Source organism: Berghia stephanieae, chromosome 7 (genome assembly GCF_034508935.2).
Source record: "Berghia stephanieae isolate SIO BIC M18660-M18661 chromosome 7, UCSD_Bste_1.3, whole genome shotgun sequence".
NCBI classification, from domain to species: Eukaryota; Metazoa; Mollusca; class Gastropoda; order Nudibranchia; family Aeolidiidae; genus Berghia; species Berghia stephanieae.
In genome coordinates, this window is record NC_088366.1 from 8,979,699 (window position 1) to 8,999,865 (window position 20,167).

General features: G+C 37.0%; 1 protein-coding gene across 1 annotated transcript in view; it reads right to left on the reverse strand.

The window, feature by feature from the left end:
• Positions 1–16,422, reverse strand: part of LOC144976652 (dual specificity calcium/calmodulin-dependent 3',5'-cyclic nucleotide phosphodiesterase 1C-like) — a 50,814-nt gene extending 34,392 nt beyond the window's left edge. The window contains exons 1-5 of the mRNA XM_078920961.1: positions 16,245–16,422; positions 13,770–13,898; positions 9,728–9,845; positions 8,318–8,470; positions 2,621–2,719 (exon numbers count right to left, since the gene is read on the reverse strand). Of these exons, the coding sequence (XP_078777087.1) occupies positions 2,621–2,719; positions 8,318–8,470; positions 9,728–9,845; positions 13,770–13,898; positions 16,245–16,315 (570 nt within the window). The 5' untranslated portion in view covers positions 16,316–16,422. The remainder of the gene's footprint in view (positions 1–2,620; positions 2,720–8,317; positions 8,471–9,727; positions 9,846–13,769; positions 13,899–16,244) is intronic.
• Positions 16,423–20,167: the final 3,745 nt, after the last annotated feature.

A 20,167-nucleotide genomic window follows, 5' to 3' on the forward strand; every position in this document is an offset into this window, starting at 1 on the left:
TTAGTTTGAAATCACCTAAAAGTCGCATCCAGACATAAGCACAGGTCCCCACTAAGAGGAATCCACTCAAATGTAAACAAGAATCTATAACTGTTCAAAATAATGCATTTCCTAGCAATGTTCACCTGACATCAGTTCTCACTTGGCGACCAAGGCAAATCGTGTGTAAAAGTTCTTTGCGTGTAGTGTGTGATCTGGACATGTTTGTTTTTCTTTTGCATATAGGAAGCATAAAGCTTTGATAACCTTGGCATATCATATATCAGTAGAAAGAGAACTGACTGTTGCTTTAATGTTTTATTATTTTAATTCAATCACCGCGACATAAAACGTAGATGATCAAAAAATGATGCATTCTTTATTTTTGCTTAGTCTATATGAATATTTCCTATGTTGCCAACGGCAGGCTTTTATTTTTAAAATGCGAGTATTCGTCACATTTGACTTTAACATCCTTTCTTTGAATACGATTTTTTTTTTTGGCAAACTCTACTTTCATGGTTATCCGTTAACCCTCTCGTGTTCAGATTCTTTTTGGGGGAGTAGATAATGAGTTCCTTATATGGCCATGTCAATCATGTAGACATCCTTTGATGATATAAGCCTACTCTTTGATATCTGTAGTCGCCTTTTCGTTTTCTACGGTCACTCATGGCTAAACTCCGCCCAGAAACGATTTCATAGGTCCGTCCATCACCAAATTTCAAACTTTTGTTCTCGTGAGTTCATAAGTTTTTTGACCGAAGAACGATTGGCTACTGAGCATCTTGACCCTTCAACGATTGGTCGTTCTGGCAGCTCACGTGTCCACAGCCGTCAACAATGAATTGAATCATCGTCGATGCAGTGGAAGACTGCCATGGAACAGTTGCGTCACATCGCCACGTTGTTGAATAAATTATCCAGGCATGGTCGATAGGTAAAAAAGCCAAATTATGTTCTAGTTACATTTGAAACAAACAAAGTATATCACTGATCTCGTCTCTTTGAGATATAAAGAATGATATAAAAATCAAGAAAATCGGCCGATAAATAAAAAAGTTGCTAAAAAAAGCTAAAATAAACAAGAGCAAATTTTAAAATCAAATTTATTCGTAAAACAGTTGGTTTTCAACCGATTTTTATGAAACAAAGACCAATGTACTTCTTTTTTCAAGCTGATTTCAGCAATGTGACTTTCAAATTCCTCAGAATTATGTTTTTTACTTTTAGATTTTAGCTTTTAGGCCTGCTCCATAAGGTGTTATATTCCTTGCATAACAATAGCGTAATACATCGACGGGGAGAAGCGTCTTTGCTTCGGCCAGCTGGATAGATAGCCTGTGATTGGTCGAAGACTTTGAGATGCTTGATTCACAATTCTACACGAACGGACCCGGCGGTCTATCAAAGAGGTGTAACAAATTTATTTACCGACTATTTTTCTTGGTGCTAAAATTACAAAGTAATAATTTCGCGTCAGAAAAAATAACTCTGAAGTTCCTATCTCTTTATTACAATAAAATTGATATCTCGAATGACAAAATCGACCCACAAATAAGGGAGTTATAAATTATTCATAATATTTTTAAAAGTTTACAATAATTGTCTTCAAAGTCATTTTTCATCACCAAAGTCGTAATTTTTTACCGATTTTTACCAAACAAAGTGCAATGTCAATGATTTTCACCCGCAAATAAAATAGGATTTAAATCGCAATTTCTGAAACGTATTTTCTTTTCTGTCGGCAAATTTATAAAAATCAAAGCTGAAAACACCCTGCGGCAGTGACAGGGCCTGTCATTTCCTTCACAACGATTGGATTTTACTTACTGAGGCCAGTCTTGACTACCCCGCCCATGAATATTATGCCGTTGTCGGTTTTTGTCGGGTTGAATCTTAAAGAGTTAAGACAATGACTGGGTGTTTTTGTATCAATTGTGTGTTTGAGTAAATGTTGAATGCCTTCAATGAACTCGTCTGCATTCATCCACTCTGGTTGATTAACAAGGCTCAGATAGATCCCTTTGGAGCCCCATAAACATGTAGTTCTGTTAAGATGATTTAACACTTTGCTGCTATTTCTCCCCTATTTCTTGTTGTGACTTGGCCAAACTGACTACTTCCATCCCATGGTGCCACTTGCTTTGGGACTTTGTGTAATGGAGGTCTTATCTAGATTGTAGACTTTAGATCCAGGTGGCACCCTTATTTATATCTTTGTATGCATTCTATAACAAGGTTGTTGGTATTGGTGGATGCCTAGAGTAGACGATGGAGCATATCCTTAGAGAATGCCAGGATGGGCCCAGCTGCACTGACCATGACCTAAGAATCTGCTCCCCAGATGCTGTAGAGTGGGTTTGGTGTTGGAACGACCAGCTATGATGATGATAACAAGGTGAAGAATACAGGGATGGTATGCCTATTGAATGGCTGTAGCGCAGGCTAATGATGCAGCTTCTCACTGCCTTTTACTGCACATTTAGTATCATCCCATAATTTAGGATTTTTCGCCTTGTTTGCCAGTCACCTCATAGACAAGACTCTTAAGAAGCTTATTGTCCAAATTGTTCAGCTTATTATCGTTATCGTATTAACTTTAAACTCAAATCAGCGCTAAATAAGGGAGATAACTTACACAGAAACCTGACTCTACAATAATGGCATGGGCTGTCTGCATGACGTCTGTAGCATGGACTGAGTTGTGGAAAGGGTTCTGTTTGTAGTGTCTCTCTACCTGGAAGGATGATTAGATATGTAAATGGGTAGATGGATGAATACAAGATTGGATAAATATCAAAATGGGTTATTGGATGTATACAAGATTGGATAAATATCAAAATGGGTTATTGGATGTATACAAGATTGGATAAATATCAAAATGGGTTATTGGATGTATACAAGATTGGATAAATATCAAAATGGGTTATTGGATGTATACAAGATTGGATAAATAACAAAATGGGTTAATGGATGTATAAAAGATTGGATAAATACTGAAATGGGTTATTGGATGTATAAAAGATTGGATAAATACTGAAATGGGTTAATGGATGTATAAAAGATTGGATAAATACTGAAATGGGTGGACAGATAGATAAATGGGTGGATAAATAGATGAATGGGTGGATATATAGATAAATTAGTGGATGTGAATGTGTTAAGTTTGACATAATTTAGGATGACACAGGATATTTTTGTAACTATGGTTTTTATTCAAACCCAAAGAACAACATATTAATGTGGAGACATCATGGGTGAATTTCAGTAGGAAGGAATCAACAGTAAAAGTGAAATGTAAACACATGGTTATTTATCATAAGAGTGAATGCCCTTGGTTCAAGGGAAATAACCAACAAAGTATTGTAGAGAGACATTATTACACAGTTGTTTCTCTTAGACCATTAGAAATCATAAGATCATATACTAATAGTAATAATACATAGAAATAATTCAACACCCCCACTTGATCTAATGATTCTAATTGAAATTTAAAACTTTTAACGTACATTAATCCATTATAATATATAAATGTTGGTTTATCCATTGAGTAAATAAAACAAGTTACTTACTGAAGAAATTCTAATTGAGATTCTCACAAATTCTCAAATTCTTATACATGTAGTTATAATGTTACAAGTCAAGTCCATATTAATTTTCAAAAGGAAATTAAAAGTGCAAAACATTCCCTAATAATTTTGTATGTCAGATAGAAACAAAATCATAAGACTCATATTCATGTAACATTATCAAGTTGTTTGATAAAACAATAAAAGTAAAACAAGAATCATAATACATGTATGTGTGTCTCATCAACACAAGTATTCACATTATTATGTGTCAAAATAATACATCCAAAACAATTTTCAAGGCTATCACCATATTTTAGCCAAAAATCAAGGATTTGAATTTCTGCAATTGAAATTTAGTTGAAGGCTTTGTCATAATATCTGCCAACATGTCTGCAGTAGGGCAGTACTTTAAAGTAAACTTTCCATTCCTTAGTTCTGTGCGAATAAAATGGAATTTTATGTCTATGTGTTTAGATCTTTGTCTGTTCACTGGATTGTTCACTAAAGCGATTGTTCCCTGATTATCTTCAAAAATCAAAACATTGCCTGATTGATATTCTCTGTCAATGTCTTTCAACCTGCAAGTGCAAGAGCCATGTACTCTGCCTCACATGAGGACAAAGCAACACTGGGTTGTCTCCTAGATTTCCAAGAAACTAAAGCTCAATTAGATGTCAGACCAAAACAATAACCTGAAGTGCTTCGCCTATCATCAGGACTTGAAGCCCAATCGGCATCACTATACCCTATCAAAGAAAGGTTGTCAATACTTCTTTGTAAGTTAATTCATAGTCAATGGTTCCCTTCAAATACCTAAATACATGTTTGACTGTCACCCAATGGCATGCCAATGGTCTGGACAAATGTTGAGAAAGTTTTGTAACTATCCAGCAGATGTCAGGCCTAGTGCATATCATAAGATAAATCAAGCTACCAACAGCCTCCCTGTATTTTCTTTCATCTATTGGATCACTATCATTTGACCACTCAAAGTTTTGTTCAGAGGGATTTGCTTTTGGTTAGCAATTAGTCATATCTAACCTTTCCAGAATTTTCTGAGTGTATCTTTTCTGGTTCATTTTCACATATCCTTTCCCTTGCTCAAATTGTATACCCAGGAAATAGGATAGATTCCCAAATCTTTCATCTTAAATCTGTCTTTAAGAACTTTCTTAGTTTCAGACATGAAATTTACATTATTTGCAGCAATGACAAGGTCATCAACCCATGCTATAATAATGACAGTTTCATTTTCAGTGAACTTGGTGTACACACAGTGATCAGATTGGCTCTGCACAAACCTATTTTCAAGTAGATGAGTATGCAGCAGGTTGTTCCAATTTCTCCCTTGAGTCAATACAAAAACTTTTGCAATTTATAAACTAGTTTGTTGTCTTTTGAATCTTTGATTTCAAAGCCTTCTGGTTGCTCCATGTATATTTCTGCATCAATTGGGGCATTCAGATATGCGGATTTTACATCCGTTTGGTGTAAAATCAAGCCGTACTGACAAGCAAGTTGCATCAATATTCGAATTGATGTAATGTTTGCAGTTGGTGCAAAAGTTTCAGTGTAATCAATACCCTTAATCGGGCTATAACCTTTAGCTACATATCTAGCTTTGTATGACTTTGAGCCTTTTGAGTCTTCTTTCATTATGTATACCCAACGTCCCCCCATTGCATTTCTGCCTTCTGGAAGCTCTGTTAAAGTAAATGTTTCATTTTCTTTCAAGGCATTAATTTCTTCTGCCATAGCTTCCTTCCAGAAGTCAGAAGCTGGGGATTCAATTGCTTCTTTGTAATTTTTGGGAATACAGTACAACATTTTGTAACAATAATCAACATTTGCATTATCATTATCAACATGTACATCATCATCATAATCAACATTTGTTCTATAACAAGTTTCATAATCATCTAAGTACTTTGGTGGTTTAGTTTCCCGCCTAGGATAATGTGAATTTCCCTTTCTTTTGTCAACAACTACAATTGGGGTGCTTTTTTCATCTAGTTCTATTTCTTCATTTTCTTGTCTCGGTCTAAGCTCTAGTTCATCATCATTTTCATCATTTGGAAAGCGAGTGAAAGATTTCTCTCTTTCATGATCGCTGTTTTTGGTGGACAGAAATTTCACAATCCTGTGTCTATGCACCTTTCCAGTGTTTGGGAAATAAATTAAATAAGCAGGACTATTCCTGTCGTGGCCCACAAATATTCCCCTTGTGCCTCTGGCATCAAGTTTCTGTTTGTTTTGTACATATGTATAACACTCACTACCAATGGTCTCATATTTGACAAGTTTGGTCTTCTGCCAGTAAATGTATGGTAAGGAGTATCCCCAAGACGATTATTGTAACATCTGTTACGGGTGTATGTAGCTGTGTGGATAGCATATGGCCACATTTCTTTACCTAGTTTAGCCTCTAACAAAAGACATCTACCCATTTCAAAAATGGTTCTCCAATTCCGTTCAGCGACACCGTTCTGGTGTGGAGAATAAGGAGCAGAGGTTTCATACCTTATTTTATTCTCTTGCATCAACAGCTGAAATTCATCCGACGTGAATTCTGTCCCATTATCTGACCTCAGACATTTCACTATTCCATAAGGGCTCGAATCCCCAAAAATCTCATAGTTGCTGAGACTGTGTCACTTTTTTGTTTAAGAAAGTACACAAAGGACATTCCGGAAAAATCATCGGTAAATGCCAAAGCATACTTGAAACCTTCTCTAGAGGTTGGAGTAATTGGACCAGCCAAATCAGTATGGATCAACTGTAGTGGACTTCTGAGCGAATGCGTGGAGTTTTATTTTTAACGTTAGTCATTTTCCCCTCAAGACAAATCTCACATTCAGCTTTCTCATTCTCACCATTTGTTTTATTTACATTCATACCATCAACCACTTGTTCAAGTTTCTTAACATCTTCAAAGTTACAGTGGCCAAGAATTTTATGCCAGTCTTGTAAATCTAAAGTGTAATTCACATCATGCACAGTTTGTTTAACATTAACATCAGTTTGTGTATCACTTTCTGAAACTACTATATTGTTACAAATGTGGAGACAATACAGTCTGCCATGCCTATGAATGTCAAATTTTCTGCCACTTTTGTCCATTAATTCTGCAGAATTTTGTCTGAAATGCACACTTTCTCCATTATCAGCAGCTGCTTGAACTGAAAAAATGTTCTGAGGGAATGTAGGAACATAAAGAACATTGTGGAGTTGTCCACTACACTTGTTGCCTTCGTCGTCAACCATTGTTACTTCCACCTGTCCTCTTTTAAGAGCTAGTTTATTTGCTCGCTCGCCATTTGCAAGCTCGATAAAATGTTCACTCGGGTTGAACTTTGTTAAGTCGTTGAAAATATGTGACGTTGCACCACAATCCACAAGAAGATTCTCTTTCTTATTCACATTTAATGCATCCAAATGTTCATTCACCTTAAATGCAAAATTATGTTAATTTCCATCAGGTCGGAAGGCTGCATGTGCCTGCGTGTTATTGGTCGTTGAGGTTTTCTTTCGCGATCGACACGTTTTGTCAGTGTGGTTATCTTTGCGACAAAAACTGCACCACAGTCTATTTGCTTTAGTTTTATTGACTGGACAGTCTCTTTTAAAATGTCCATGCTGACCACAGTTGAAACAAAGTATTTCTTTCGAAGGATTTTGTTGTTTCATTTTAGACGCATAGTTGGGCCTAGCCGTCGCATTGTACTTTAAAACTGAATCTTCTGAAGTCTTGATTTTTCTGTTTCCTCAAAGCTTTGCAGAGCTACTTTGAAATCACTGAACGTCGGTTTCTTCTCTGATTGGGTGACAACAGCTACAAAAGCTTGGTATGAGTTAGGTAGCCCTTTCAATACCATTGCGACTAGTAAACTATCAGAAACCTGTTCATCTGCATTTCGTAAAGCTGATGCTGCTGTCTCTGCCCTAATTAAGTACTCTGTTACACTTTCAGTAGGACTCTTGGCTAATGATGTCAATTCAGTGTACAAAGAAATCACTCTTGGAGTGCTTGAGCTGGCATAGTACCCCCGCAAAATCCTGAGGGCTTTTCGGCCGTCATCAGCTGCATCTCTCATGACTAAAGACAAGCTTTTGTCATCCAGGAATTGAATCAACTCAGCATAAGCATCTGCATTCTTTTCAAAGTCTACATCTTCCCCTTCACCCGCAAGGATCACATCTTTCAGTTTCTGCAGCCTGAGGTAGCTCAGAAACTTCATATCCCATTGTTCATACTTCTGCTCATCCTCATCGAAAACTAATCTTGCATACCTGCTGTTGTTGGCACTGGGCCCATAACCTGTTAAGTTTGACATAATTTAGGATGACACAGGATATTTTTTGTAACTATGGTTTTTATTCAAACCCAAAGAACAACATATTAATGTGGAGACATCATGGGTGAATTTCAGTAGGAAGGAATCAACAGTAAAAGTGAAATGTAAACACATGGTTATTTATCATAAGAGTGAATGCCCTTGGTTCAAGGGAAATAACCAACAAAGTATTGTAGAGAGACATTATTACACAGTTGTTTCTCTTAGACCATTAGAAATCATAAGATCATATACTAATAGTAATAATACATAGAAATAATTCAACAGAATGGATGGATACGAGATTGGATAAATACCTGAACATGGTTACAAATGCATCAAATTCACCTTTTAAGATGTTTTAAATTTTGTTAAAGTTCATAAAATCTTCCCGACAATCGTTTTGGTACTTAACCAGGGATTAACTACCTTGCAGACAAATGCGTCGAATACACTCTCTGCGATGTGGAATTTGTTTAAGAGGTCGTGATAGCAAAACAGTCTCTTGGCAACTGGCAACATGATGTGCCGACCAATCACTTGGTTTGCTTCAAATACGTTAAAATACCAGGTGTTCGCCATCTGTTGATTAAAAAAAATATATAAATAAATAAATAAATAAAAATAAAATAAAAATGTGATCCACCACCTTAACTAAGTTATATTATTCTGGTAAGATTTAGACATCAAAAATGAAATGAAATTCACGGTCAAAAATATGAAACTTGGGTAAGGATTATGTTTTGTTTTGTTTTCCCTCTTGGTGGAAATATTTCTTAATAGAACCAAAAACTGAACTTTCATATATTCTGATTATTTTTACTTAAAATTTACTTTTTGAAAACTAGTTCGGCCCAAACACGGTCGGTGTTAAGCGATGGTTCACAAATAAATCATATGATGCCAAAATATACTTTGTGATCTTGTGCTATGACTTCTCAGAATGGATCAGTGGTATGGACTTTTCTTTGTACTAGAAATGTACTGAGTTCGACTACCTGCCGCACTGTGTAACCTTGAGCAAGGCATCTCACCCTAACTCACTTTGCAGCATTGCACAGCGGCCAATGCCCGGGTCATACCAGTTTTCTCTTGAAAAAGACCCTAAAGATAAATTTCCACTAAGGAATGAATAAAGGAAATCCAATCTATTCAAGTTGTCGTAGTCCTTCAGAGCCATTGCGCCTATGGAGTTGGAGTTTTACTCGATTTCTATAGTGTGAAACAGAGAAGACATTGAAAAAGAGCCTCGCACTACATATTCATTGACAGGGGAGGCTAACGGATTAATCATTTTGAATTGAAGGTTATTTCCCTTAAAATGGATAAGATAAACCTTGCATAACATGAAATTGATTATTATTATTATGATTATACTACTACTTCTACTACTACTACTACTAGTAATAATAATAATAACAATAATAATAATAATAATAATAATAATAATAATAATAATAATAATAATAATAATAATAATAATAATAATAATAATAATAATAATCATCATCATCATCATCATTATTATTATTATTATTATTATTATTATTATTATTATTATTATTATTATTATTATTATTATTATTATTATTATTATTATTATTATTCCTATTATTATTATTATTATTATTATTATTATTATTATTATTATTATTATTATTATTATTATTATCATCATCATCATTATTATACCCATCATTTTGATGCACTACAGAGCATTCCTCTGGAACAGACCCGGAAGACATTATTTACCATTGGAGATGAATAAAGGGAATCTTATTATCTATAATATACTTATTATATTCACTGAAATCTGTAACATTAACGGTACAAGCAAACCTTTAGTGCAGTATCCAAAACACTACAGCTGGGACCTCCAATGATGTTCTTTCGTAAATTCTTTGTAGTCGAGTATTTCCTTATAGTTCTACTCATTCTTCTGGGGATATTCTTTGAACTTAAGAGAAGTATTAATAAATAAGTAGTGTGGATGAAATAAGATTTTGCTATAATTTTTTTTTTTTTTAGGTGGAGAGGGAGGGGTTGTTGGCGCATGGAAGTGGAATGAAATGGCCACTGTGTCAGAGAACAGTTTATTTTAACCTAATTGAGACTGATTCTTGCTTATGTAAAACAGACTTTGATTAATTGGCTAAAACAATGAAAAATGTTTTTAAAAAAAGACTGGACGAAAAGTTTATTTTAAACAAGATTTTATAATAAGCCAGTTTGTCTTATTTGAACTCCACTGTATGAGGCTTGGTGGAAAGCAATCATGCTACGAGGGCTCTTTCAGAAATAACCGAAAAATGCCCATTGCTCAGCAACCAGTGGAGATTTTTTAATTCTGTAAACGACATGATATTCCTTATTTCCTTACGGATATTCCCAGAAATTATGAAGTGCATCATTTTGCACAATGAATTTCTAGACGATTTTAAAGATGGCGGCCCACCTTGAAACTTGGTCAAAGGAGGAAATCAGAGCTGTCATACGTTTTTTGAACGCCAAAAGTCTGAATCCTACCGAAATTCATAAAGAACTTCAGAGTGTATATGGTGAGCATGTTATAAGCCGTACACAAGTCTATCACTGGTGTAATTTGTTTGAAGTCGGCCATTCCGACTTGACAGACGGGAAGGGAGAGGGCGTTCGATAACTGCGACGTCAGAAGACAATGTGAAGCGAGTTGATGAGCTTATTCGTCAAGACAGGAGGTTGAAACTTCATGAAATCGCAAGCAGTCTTGAAATTTCGGAAACTTCTGCCCATAGAATTGTATTTGATGAACTTGGCTACAGAAAAGTCAGCGCAAGATGGGTTCCTAAGCAATTGACAGACAATCATAAAGAACAAAGATTGGACATCTGCAGGGAACTTTTGAGAAGAAGCAAGAGCTCACGCAGGGTTCACGGGCATACTGCCAACGCCGGCGGAGACTTTCTAGGGTACGATGTGACTTTTCTTGACAGCATAGTCACCGGTGATGAGACTTGGTTGCACCATTGCACCCCAGAAACAAAGCAAGATTCGATGACATGGAAACATCCATCCTCACCTGTCGCGAAGAAATTCAAAGTCATGCGGTCAGCAAAGAAAATAATGGGAAATGTTTTCTGGGACAGTCGTGGTGTTATTCTGTTCGAAACCTTACAACCTGGAGAAACAATCAATGCTGCAAGGTACTGCCAAACTCTTGACAAGCTTAGGGAGGCCATTCGCAGAAAGCGCCCAGGGCAGTTGACCAATGGGATCATTTTGCAACACGACAACGCTACACCCCACACAGCACGTGTGACGCAAGGTTGGCTAGAGAAATATGGATGGGAGATTTTGCCACACCCACCACACAGTCCAGACCTCGCACCATCTGATTATCACCTCTTTGGGCCACTGAAACGTGAGCTGGCAGGAAAGCGCTTTGATGTCGATGAAGAGCTTGTTGACCATGTGCGGAAATTGGCTACAAAACCTTGACGGAAATTTCTTCCGAGAGGGTATCTATTTCATGGTGCGGCGTTGGCAGAAGTGTGTCGACAGACTTGGCTGTTACGTAGAGAAATGAAGGACGAGTCAAGGCATGAACACGTGCAAGAATTTTGTTGATAGCATAAAAAACGCGGATTTTACAGGCATTTTTCGGTTAATTATGAAAGAGCCCTCGTATATTGAGGAGTATGGGTATGTACAATGCTTTGAAGAAAAAAGAAATACTTTTTTAAACAGTGAAAAAGAGACATTTCCTATTTCTGCCTGTTTTGCCTTTAAGTTTCTTTCTTGGCACACGTTTCTCTGCAGCATTATATGCAGCTTTTTTATTTAGCGCAATATCCACTGAACATGCTCAAAGCGCGTTACAGGTCAACAGCAACACTTAACATGTAGGACGGGACATGACGCGTGTTAGGCGATATTACATTTTTTAAAGGACAGAGACAACGCAGTCAACTGCCAGGTACTCATTTTACACCTGAGTATGATGAGAGAATGTGAGTAAAGAGTGTTTTCCAAGGACTCAACTATGCGCCGAGTGAGCTCGCTAAAACCCAGGACCTTCCGATCCAAAAGCGAGTGTCTTACCACTAGACCACATAGTCGCACAACTAGGATGAGGCAATGGGTAACACATGGTTTGGAAAATAATAAGTAGACCCGAAGTCATTCAGTTAAAATTTACAGTCATAAATTATCCTTCACTTTCAGTGCAACTTTAGCGGCTTCTGGAAATGTTTTGTTTGTTGTAACAGTGTCAACTGAAAAGGAAAGTAACTTAAATTAGTTCCATTAGGATGAGCTGAAACATTCCATTTTAAGTATATTTTCATGATATTTAAAACTGTTTTATTCATCTTTGTCTAAAAAAATTGTGTATATCTATTTATCTATTTTTGTTTGTATCTATTGAAGGTAAATATCCTTAGATTTATGTGGCCCTTCCTGATAAGCAACAATTTCTTTAAAAATTTAATGAGATAATATGAAAATTGTTTTCTTTACAAATCTTATAAAGTTTGAATTTCTAGTGGAAAAAAAATGTGTTGCACTAATTCTTAACTTAACCGATATTCAATCTCTTTGAATCAAGTACAGCTTTATGATTGATTTCTCCCAAGTTGCCTTATAATATGAGTTGTCGGGATGACACAGTGAGCCACTTTAACAGTCAAGGAAAATCAGTTTTCTGGATAAAAATGGCTTTTTTTTTTCTTTTTAACTCTTTCAGCATCATTGGCCACACTGTGATGCCAGAACAGAGTCTGGCGGCTGTTCTTAAAGGCAAGAATAATAATGTAATCTAATCCCTTTCTACAAAAGTATACTATAAATTGAACCAATGGTATCATTTTTTTCATCAGAAAATTCAATTGGCCCTGGGCACTGAATTTGAATGTTATTTTGTCTTAGATTGTCATTCTCATGCTGCCTCAATCAGGTGTCAGCCATTTTGTGACAGAAATGCAAATATAACCTCAGCGCTCAAATAAGCACGTTTTTGGCAATAAGCAGGTTTCACTCTCCTCCAAACAGCCCCATGTTCGAATCAAGCCTTGATACCATTTTGTCTTCCTTCATAAAAAAAATAGTTGTGCATTTGTATAGCCCACTATCCATTAAGTGTGCTCAATGGGCTTTAAAAGGTGTACCTCAAAATCAGCAATATGCAACACAACATGTAGGACATGACATGATGCCTGTAAGGCGGTATTGCAATTTCTTTCGACAGAGACAATGCTGATAACTGTCAAGAACTCATGTTACACTTGAATATGGAGAGAAAATGTGTGCTCATCTTAAATTGGATAGAGCACAATACTTCCCCATCTCTGTTCAAAATCATTTGTAGCCCATGGCTCAAAACTGTATTATGGTCGGATAATCTGGATGCTTAAAACTAAATTTAAAAATAATATATGAAACTAAGATTATGTTTTTATGTTTTATTTACAAGAGAGAATATTTTAGAGTGACAAAAATTAAAATGTCATGTTTTTTAGCCGTATTGACCTTAAAATCTCATTTGGAAATCTGATTCATCACGAAAAAAAAAAAATTGAAAAAAATTGAGCTTTTATATATTACATTATCCACTAAACGTACTCAAAGTCCTTTACAAAGGACCTTAACCAACATCAACACATAACATGTAGAATGATACATGACGCCTACACCTGTTAGGCGATATTAACATTTTTTACACCTCAGTACAGTTAGAAAATGTGATTATAGAGTCTTTTCCAAGGATCCGATATGTGCATAGCGAGGCTGGAACCCAGGACCTTCCGATCTGAAAGCGAAATGTAATACCACAAGACAACATAGCCACATAATACCAATTTGAATGATGGAATTCATCACATTTTCATTTATTGCCTTTACTGACCTTGAATCCTCATGATCCTCTGACTTTCTTTTTAAGAATGTAGCATGATCATTGCCTAACAACCTCACCATCTGAGGTGTTAGTAATGCAAATGACCAGTCGAGATTGCTGTCTATGTATGAGTCGGTTCTTAAGAAAGAAAAACATGGATAAAATGGTCTCATATAAATCATAAGATCTTCTATAAATCTCTTTTCTTCTTAGTCCTTTAGAACCATTTGGCCCATGGAGCCGGAGTTTATCCCAGTTTCTATATTATGAAAAAGACAATATATAGCAATTGCTTGCTAATCTTTGGATAGGACACTATCGCAAAGTACTTTCCGCCAGATCTAACAGACCCAGCTACCATTCACTGCTGGGTGGATCAGAAAAAAATCTCAACTGCACCCGAGATCGATCTTGGTCACTTTGCGTGTAAAGCAAGTGCTCTACCAACTGAGCTATTGGGACCCCCATATTTATCATAAGATCTTCTATATAAATCTCTTCTTACTGCGACTGACCATTTTCAGGGGGATTTTTCCCCCCGAAATATCACACATACCCATTCAACATATATATTGATTTTAAAATTTTTTAACTCAATAGGAACAAATTCATGCTATACAATTTTTTTAGCAGAACAAGCTACTAGCTGTAGACTACAAACTGAAGAACAAAGCTTCCAAGTTTGCGGTCCAAGGATCTGGAACAGCCTGCCCAACGATGTCAAATCCTCACAAACTCTGGGTAAATTCAAGAAACATTTGAAAACACATATTTTTAGACTAGTATTTTAGTTTTGGAGTGAAAACATTTGTGACGAGTATTTTTTATCTACTTTTACATTTGCTGTGAAATGCGCCCAGAGTGAGGCACAATCAGAAGTGTTTTAGCATTATTATTATTAATATTAATATTATTACTATTATTATTATTATTATTATTATTATTATTATTATTATTATTATTATTATTATTATTACTAAAACACAGCTTTAAGCTCTGATTTAACTATAATTTATAAATTCTTCAAATTTTGTGATGTGTACTATAAGAATATGAAATGAGAAAAATGGAATCGTAACGATTTTCCTATAGTTGTTAAGGAGAGGGTTAAACATACTATAACAAAATTCCATCCCAATCAAAGGCCACTAAAAAATCCCAAGAAAGCAGCGCTGTTATGGACTACCTCAATCCTGATACTTCTTACTTCATTTCTTACTTGTTACTTGAGCTTTTATATAGCGCAATATCCACTAAACATGCTCAAAGCACTTACACAACTGTTGTGTCACACCACACCACACAACTGTTGTGTCACCCCACACTGCACAACTGTTGTGTCACCCCACACCAGACCACACAACTGATGTGTAACCCGACACCACACAACTGTTGTCGCCCCACACCAAACAACTGATGTGTCACTCCACACCACACAACTATTGTGTCATCCCACACCACACAACTGTTGTGTCATCCCACACCACACAACTTTTACTTCACCTATAGCTCAGTGTGACGAATGAAGGAGAATATTTTCAAAAGAAATAATTAGATAAAGAGAGAGATGGAGGGAAGGGGAAGAGAGAGAGAGAGAGAGAGAGAGAGGGAGAGAGAGAGAGAGAGAGAGAGAGAGAGAGAGAGAGAGAGAGAGAGAGAGAGAGAGAGAGAGAGAGGGAGAGAGAGAGAGAGAGAGAGAGAGAGTTCTATTTTGAATAAAAAACTGAACAAAACTAAAACTCTCTCTCTCTCTCTCTCTCTCTCTCTCTCTCTCTCTCTCTCTCTCTCTCTCTCTCTCTCTCTCTCTCTCTCTCTATCTATCTATCTATCTATCTATCTATTTTTTGGGGGGACAATATTCTCCCTTCATCCGTCACACTGAGTTTTGGGTAAGATTAAAAAAAAAAAAAATTTTTTGACTACCATCTTCATCTGGATCACTGGTGGTATCGGGTTAAGGTAAGATTTTAACAATTATTATTATTATAATTATCATTATTTTTTTAATCCTATCAAAATGGCACCTTTAAAATTTGGTTACATTTTTTGTTGCCTGAAACCATTTTTAGTATTGGAACACTTTAGACCTTCTGGCCATTATTTCTGTGTAGTGTAAACAGGGCAAGTTGTGGCAGGGACCTCGCTCCTTAACCAATGCCATCACTAGAATCTCAGAATATTCAAAATTTATTTCCTTACTACAAAATTGGTGGAAGTTCATCATTTCTTGTCCGTTTAAGTTTATGAGTACCAGATATGTTCACTAGATAGTCACTTAGTACGTGATTTTTGATCGTAAAGAAGAAGAAAGAGTTCATAGTCAAAGAAAAGTTTGGTTCTTAGTCTAAAAGTCTAAATTTTAAATATCATGCTATGTATTATTAACCATTAGATTAATAATAATAAATGCGAGAAAAAGTTATTGGAGTTGCAGTCGAGATGGTCAATTGAGTTGAGAAGAGAACAAAATAGGTAGATACTTACAGAGCTGACGACGATAGCTGGTTAACAACAACATTAGAGTCGAATGAAACAATAGATTTGTTCGTCGTCATCGTAAAAAAAGTATTTTAAATGAAAACAACCTAAAACGTGAACACACGAATACAAAAATGTACTATTACTGTTACAATCTACATACAGTCAAATGTTCAGTTAAAATTCGAACTCCATGTTCCGAGTTCCGAATTTGTAATTTTGCGGAAAGTAACTTTTTGTACGTAAGGTTGCCAATTTGGCTTTTTGAATTAAAAAATCCGCAAAACCTTTTTAAAAAAATAATAAAAGATAGGCCATCAAAAATTGGGTTCAACATTTACCTATTTGTTTATTTATCTATTTATCTATTCACTTATTATTCTTTGGGATCAAAATCACTTCAATAAATTAAAACTAATTTCAAAATTTATATTTTGACTCTTAAATTGACAAGAAAAGATGAATACTTATAATTACACTCATGTGAGCGGCACAGTGGCGGGGCTCTTTTGGTGCTTTGTGTACTAAAAGCTTTCCGGGAGTGCCGGGCATTCGGAACATTTTCATGTTCCTGTAACGATTGCGTTCCTGGTGGCGTTGTTCCTGTTCCGTAACCTGTTCCTAGTCCAAATTGGAGCGATTCGCGATTTTTCCGGTCGAAGAGATTTGTATCAGTCAAGTCCTAAGTAGTACGGCGTGCGTACTCGTGTTTGTAGGTGGTTCCAACCACAGACGAGAGGTTCAAACTGAGAGGGAGGAGGGAGGGACGTAGGCTGGTTTGCGCTCTCGCTCTCTCTCTCTCTCTCTCTCTCTCTCTCTCTCTCTCCCTCTCTCTCCCTCTCTCTCTCTCTCTCTCTCTCTCTCTCTCTCACACACACGCATACGCACTCACACACATATACACACATGCATACACAAACACAGTATAGATAGAATGCGCTTGGCCAAGGAGTTCACAACATTGCCATCCGGAAATATAACGGACCAACACACAAACTCTGTGTAACCATGAACTTTTATAGTCTGGTTAATACAGTTTAGTGAGAACAACTCACAAACGCGGATGGCAAAAACAATAACAAAAGCCTGAGTGACGTCATCTGCATACTATCTATAGCAATAACAACGTCCGCCCATCCCCACCTCCTTGTCCCATTCTTCGCCCGTAGACTGAACCCTTACTCATCCTTCTCACAAAATCACATCTTTTTGTTGACACTGGACACAGGAACAGGAACATGACCAGGAAAATGTTCCGCATGTATGTTCCTGGTAAATGCTCCTGGTTGAGCTGTGTTCCTGGTGTTCCTGTTCTCGAGAACCAAAACCCGTGCGGCACTACTTTCCGGTAGCCTACAAGCAAATTTTGAATGAGCCAGGTTATCAGCCTTCTCAATAATTCTCGATCCACTTTCGATTTTAGGGCCTCCATAAACGTTGAGTTTTGTACCTGTAATGCAACTCGTCTGGGTCGCTGGGACCCGATCCCTGCGTCAGTCGCAGATGATTTTAGCCCACACTGTCTCTCTTTTCTATTTTTCGTCTTATTTATACAACCATACGGGCGTTGCTATTTTACAGTTTGAAATGAAAATAGAAACTGAAAATGCTCTTTGTTGTTTTATAATTTCCTCAATATTAAAGAGAGAAAAAAGGAAAGGAATAAAAAAAGAACAGGGCCCTTTAGACTAAAAAGTGGTCTTAGAGCGGCAAAAAATACTCGCACATAAATTTATTAAATAAATTACGCTCATATCCAAGAGATTTCAGCAATTTTTTAAGGATGGATGAGGAAACATACTTGGAGCTATTATCCCTCATCACAACGTTTATCGAGAAGAGTGACACAGTGATGAGAAAGCAATTTCACCTACACAAATTCACACGCCACCATAAAATGTTTGTACAAAATTCACAAGGGCCCTTCAAAGTCAACATAAAAGTTTAGTGGAAGACATTGTGTCTCTAAGGTCAGAGGTGAAATGGTCTCGTATAGAAGATGAAAGAAACAGGCAAGGAGTACAAGTACAATGGAACCTCGTTATAACAGGTCTGGATATAACAGGGACCCGGTTATCATCATCATCAAGTGCCAGGCCTGTTGCAGACATCGGCGATCATGTCCCTCCAACCATATCTGTCCTCAGATTTTCTCAATAGCTCGATTCCTGTTCCTCCTCCACCAATCCATCCTTTCAGATTGTCAATGTAATATATCCTCTGTCTCCCTCTTCTTTTCTTCCCAGCAACTTTACCCGTAAGCACAATCTTTTCAATACCGTTTTTTCTGTAAATGTGTCCGAGAAATTTTAAATCTTTTTCTGATGGTGTTTACCAAAGTTGGTCGTACTCCAATTTCTTTTAATACCTCCTCGTTTTTCATTTTATCTTTCCATGAGATTCTAAGAATGCGTCTATAAAACCAAATTTCGGTTGCAGCTATTCTACCTTCACATTCTTTGTTAATCTTCCAACATTCGCTGCCATAAAGAAGCACAGACCACAAGAATGATTTCATTACCCGGAGTTTTGTTGCCATCTCAATGTTGTGGTTGTTCATGATTTGCTTTAATTGATTATATGTATTCTTTGCTAAAGCAATTCTTCTTTTAATTTCATGGGTGGATCTACCACCAGATATAATAATGTATCCCAAATATGTAAAACTTTCATTTCTCCTGATCTCTTCGTTTTGATAGGATAATTTGCAGGGTGGTTTAACATTATTTCCGCTCAAAACCATACATTTTGTTTTGTTTTTTCACATTGGGTTCTAACCCCATGTCTTCGCTATGTTTGGCCACATTATCGAGTAGTTGTAACTCTTTTTCTGATTCTGCGATTAGAGCAGTGTCATCCGCATATCTTAGATTGTTGATGATATGTCCCCCTATATTCACTCCTGCCTTCATTTGTATTTTACGTAGAATGAACTCGCTGTAGATGTTAAAAAGGTCGGGAGATAGGACACATCCTTGCCTCACACCTCGCTGTATGTGTGTGTACTCGCTGACCTCACTATCAATTCGAGCAGCCGCTTTTTGCTCCCAGTAAATATTTCTAACGAGTCGAATGTCTTTGCCATCTATATCCAACTTCTGCAGAATGTCAATAATTCTTTTATTAGGGTAGCGGGGCAGCTTGTCTGTCAAAGGATAGAAAGGCGATACTTCCCTCCGTTATCCTGTGGTAGACCCTTGGGCAAGGCCGAGTAACCACTTAGCCTCCCTACCAGGGTTACATGAAGTCACGGCAGGCAGGTGATGGATAGGAGAGGGGAGCAGCCAGGAGAGTCCATGGAACTGGTCAACTCTCCATAGCGTCAGGCGGAGGATACGATTAGGTACAATGGCTGAGGCTAACCGCCCAGTATGGGAACTGCCCTCACAGGAAGTAATTGCAGCCTACTGTGAGTAACAACCTGCAAAGTAATATCATGTCACAAAACATAGTATGTCCTCACCCGGTTATAACGGGTTTTAACCCCCCCCCCCCCCCCTTTTTTTTTTTCTCCATCTTAGCTCAGGTAAGCCTACAACTAGTGGCAACGGAGAGTTATGCTTGGCCTAATTCGTGAATATCGTGGAACTTGGATACAACAGCGATGGCGGACTACCCCGTTGTGGCTGAGTCACGTTACATACATTCGTATGATATCTAAATGGAGACAATACAGAAGTAAATAAAAAACGCGAAAAGTAAATATATCAGATGACGTATCTGTGCTTTCCATCCTTTTAGCCCCACCTCTCCCACCAGCACCATTCCCCCCGCATCTTCCCGGGTTTTCTCAGCCAGCCTCACAAATCATATATACTGCATTTGGGAATTAAGTCTTGTAAATGCCTCAACTTTCTTTATTAAGCCCCACTGAGTATTTAATCTATCTGTTCTTCCATGCTGTTTCATCATTTTGCCTCCGCGCTGAA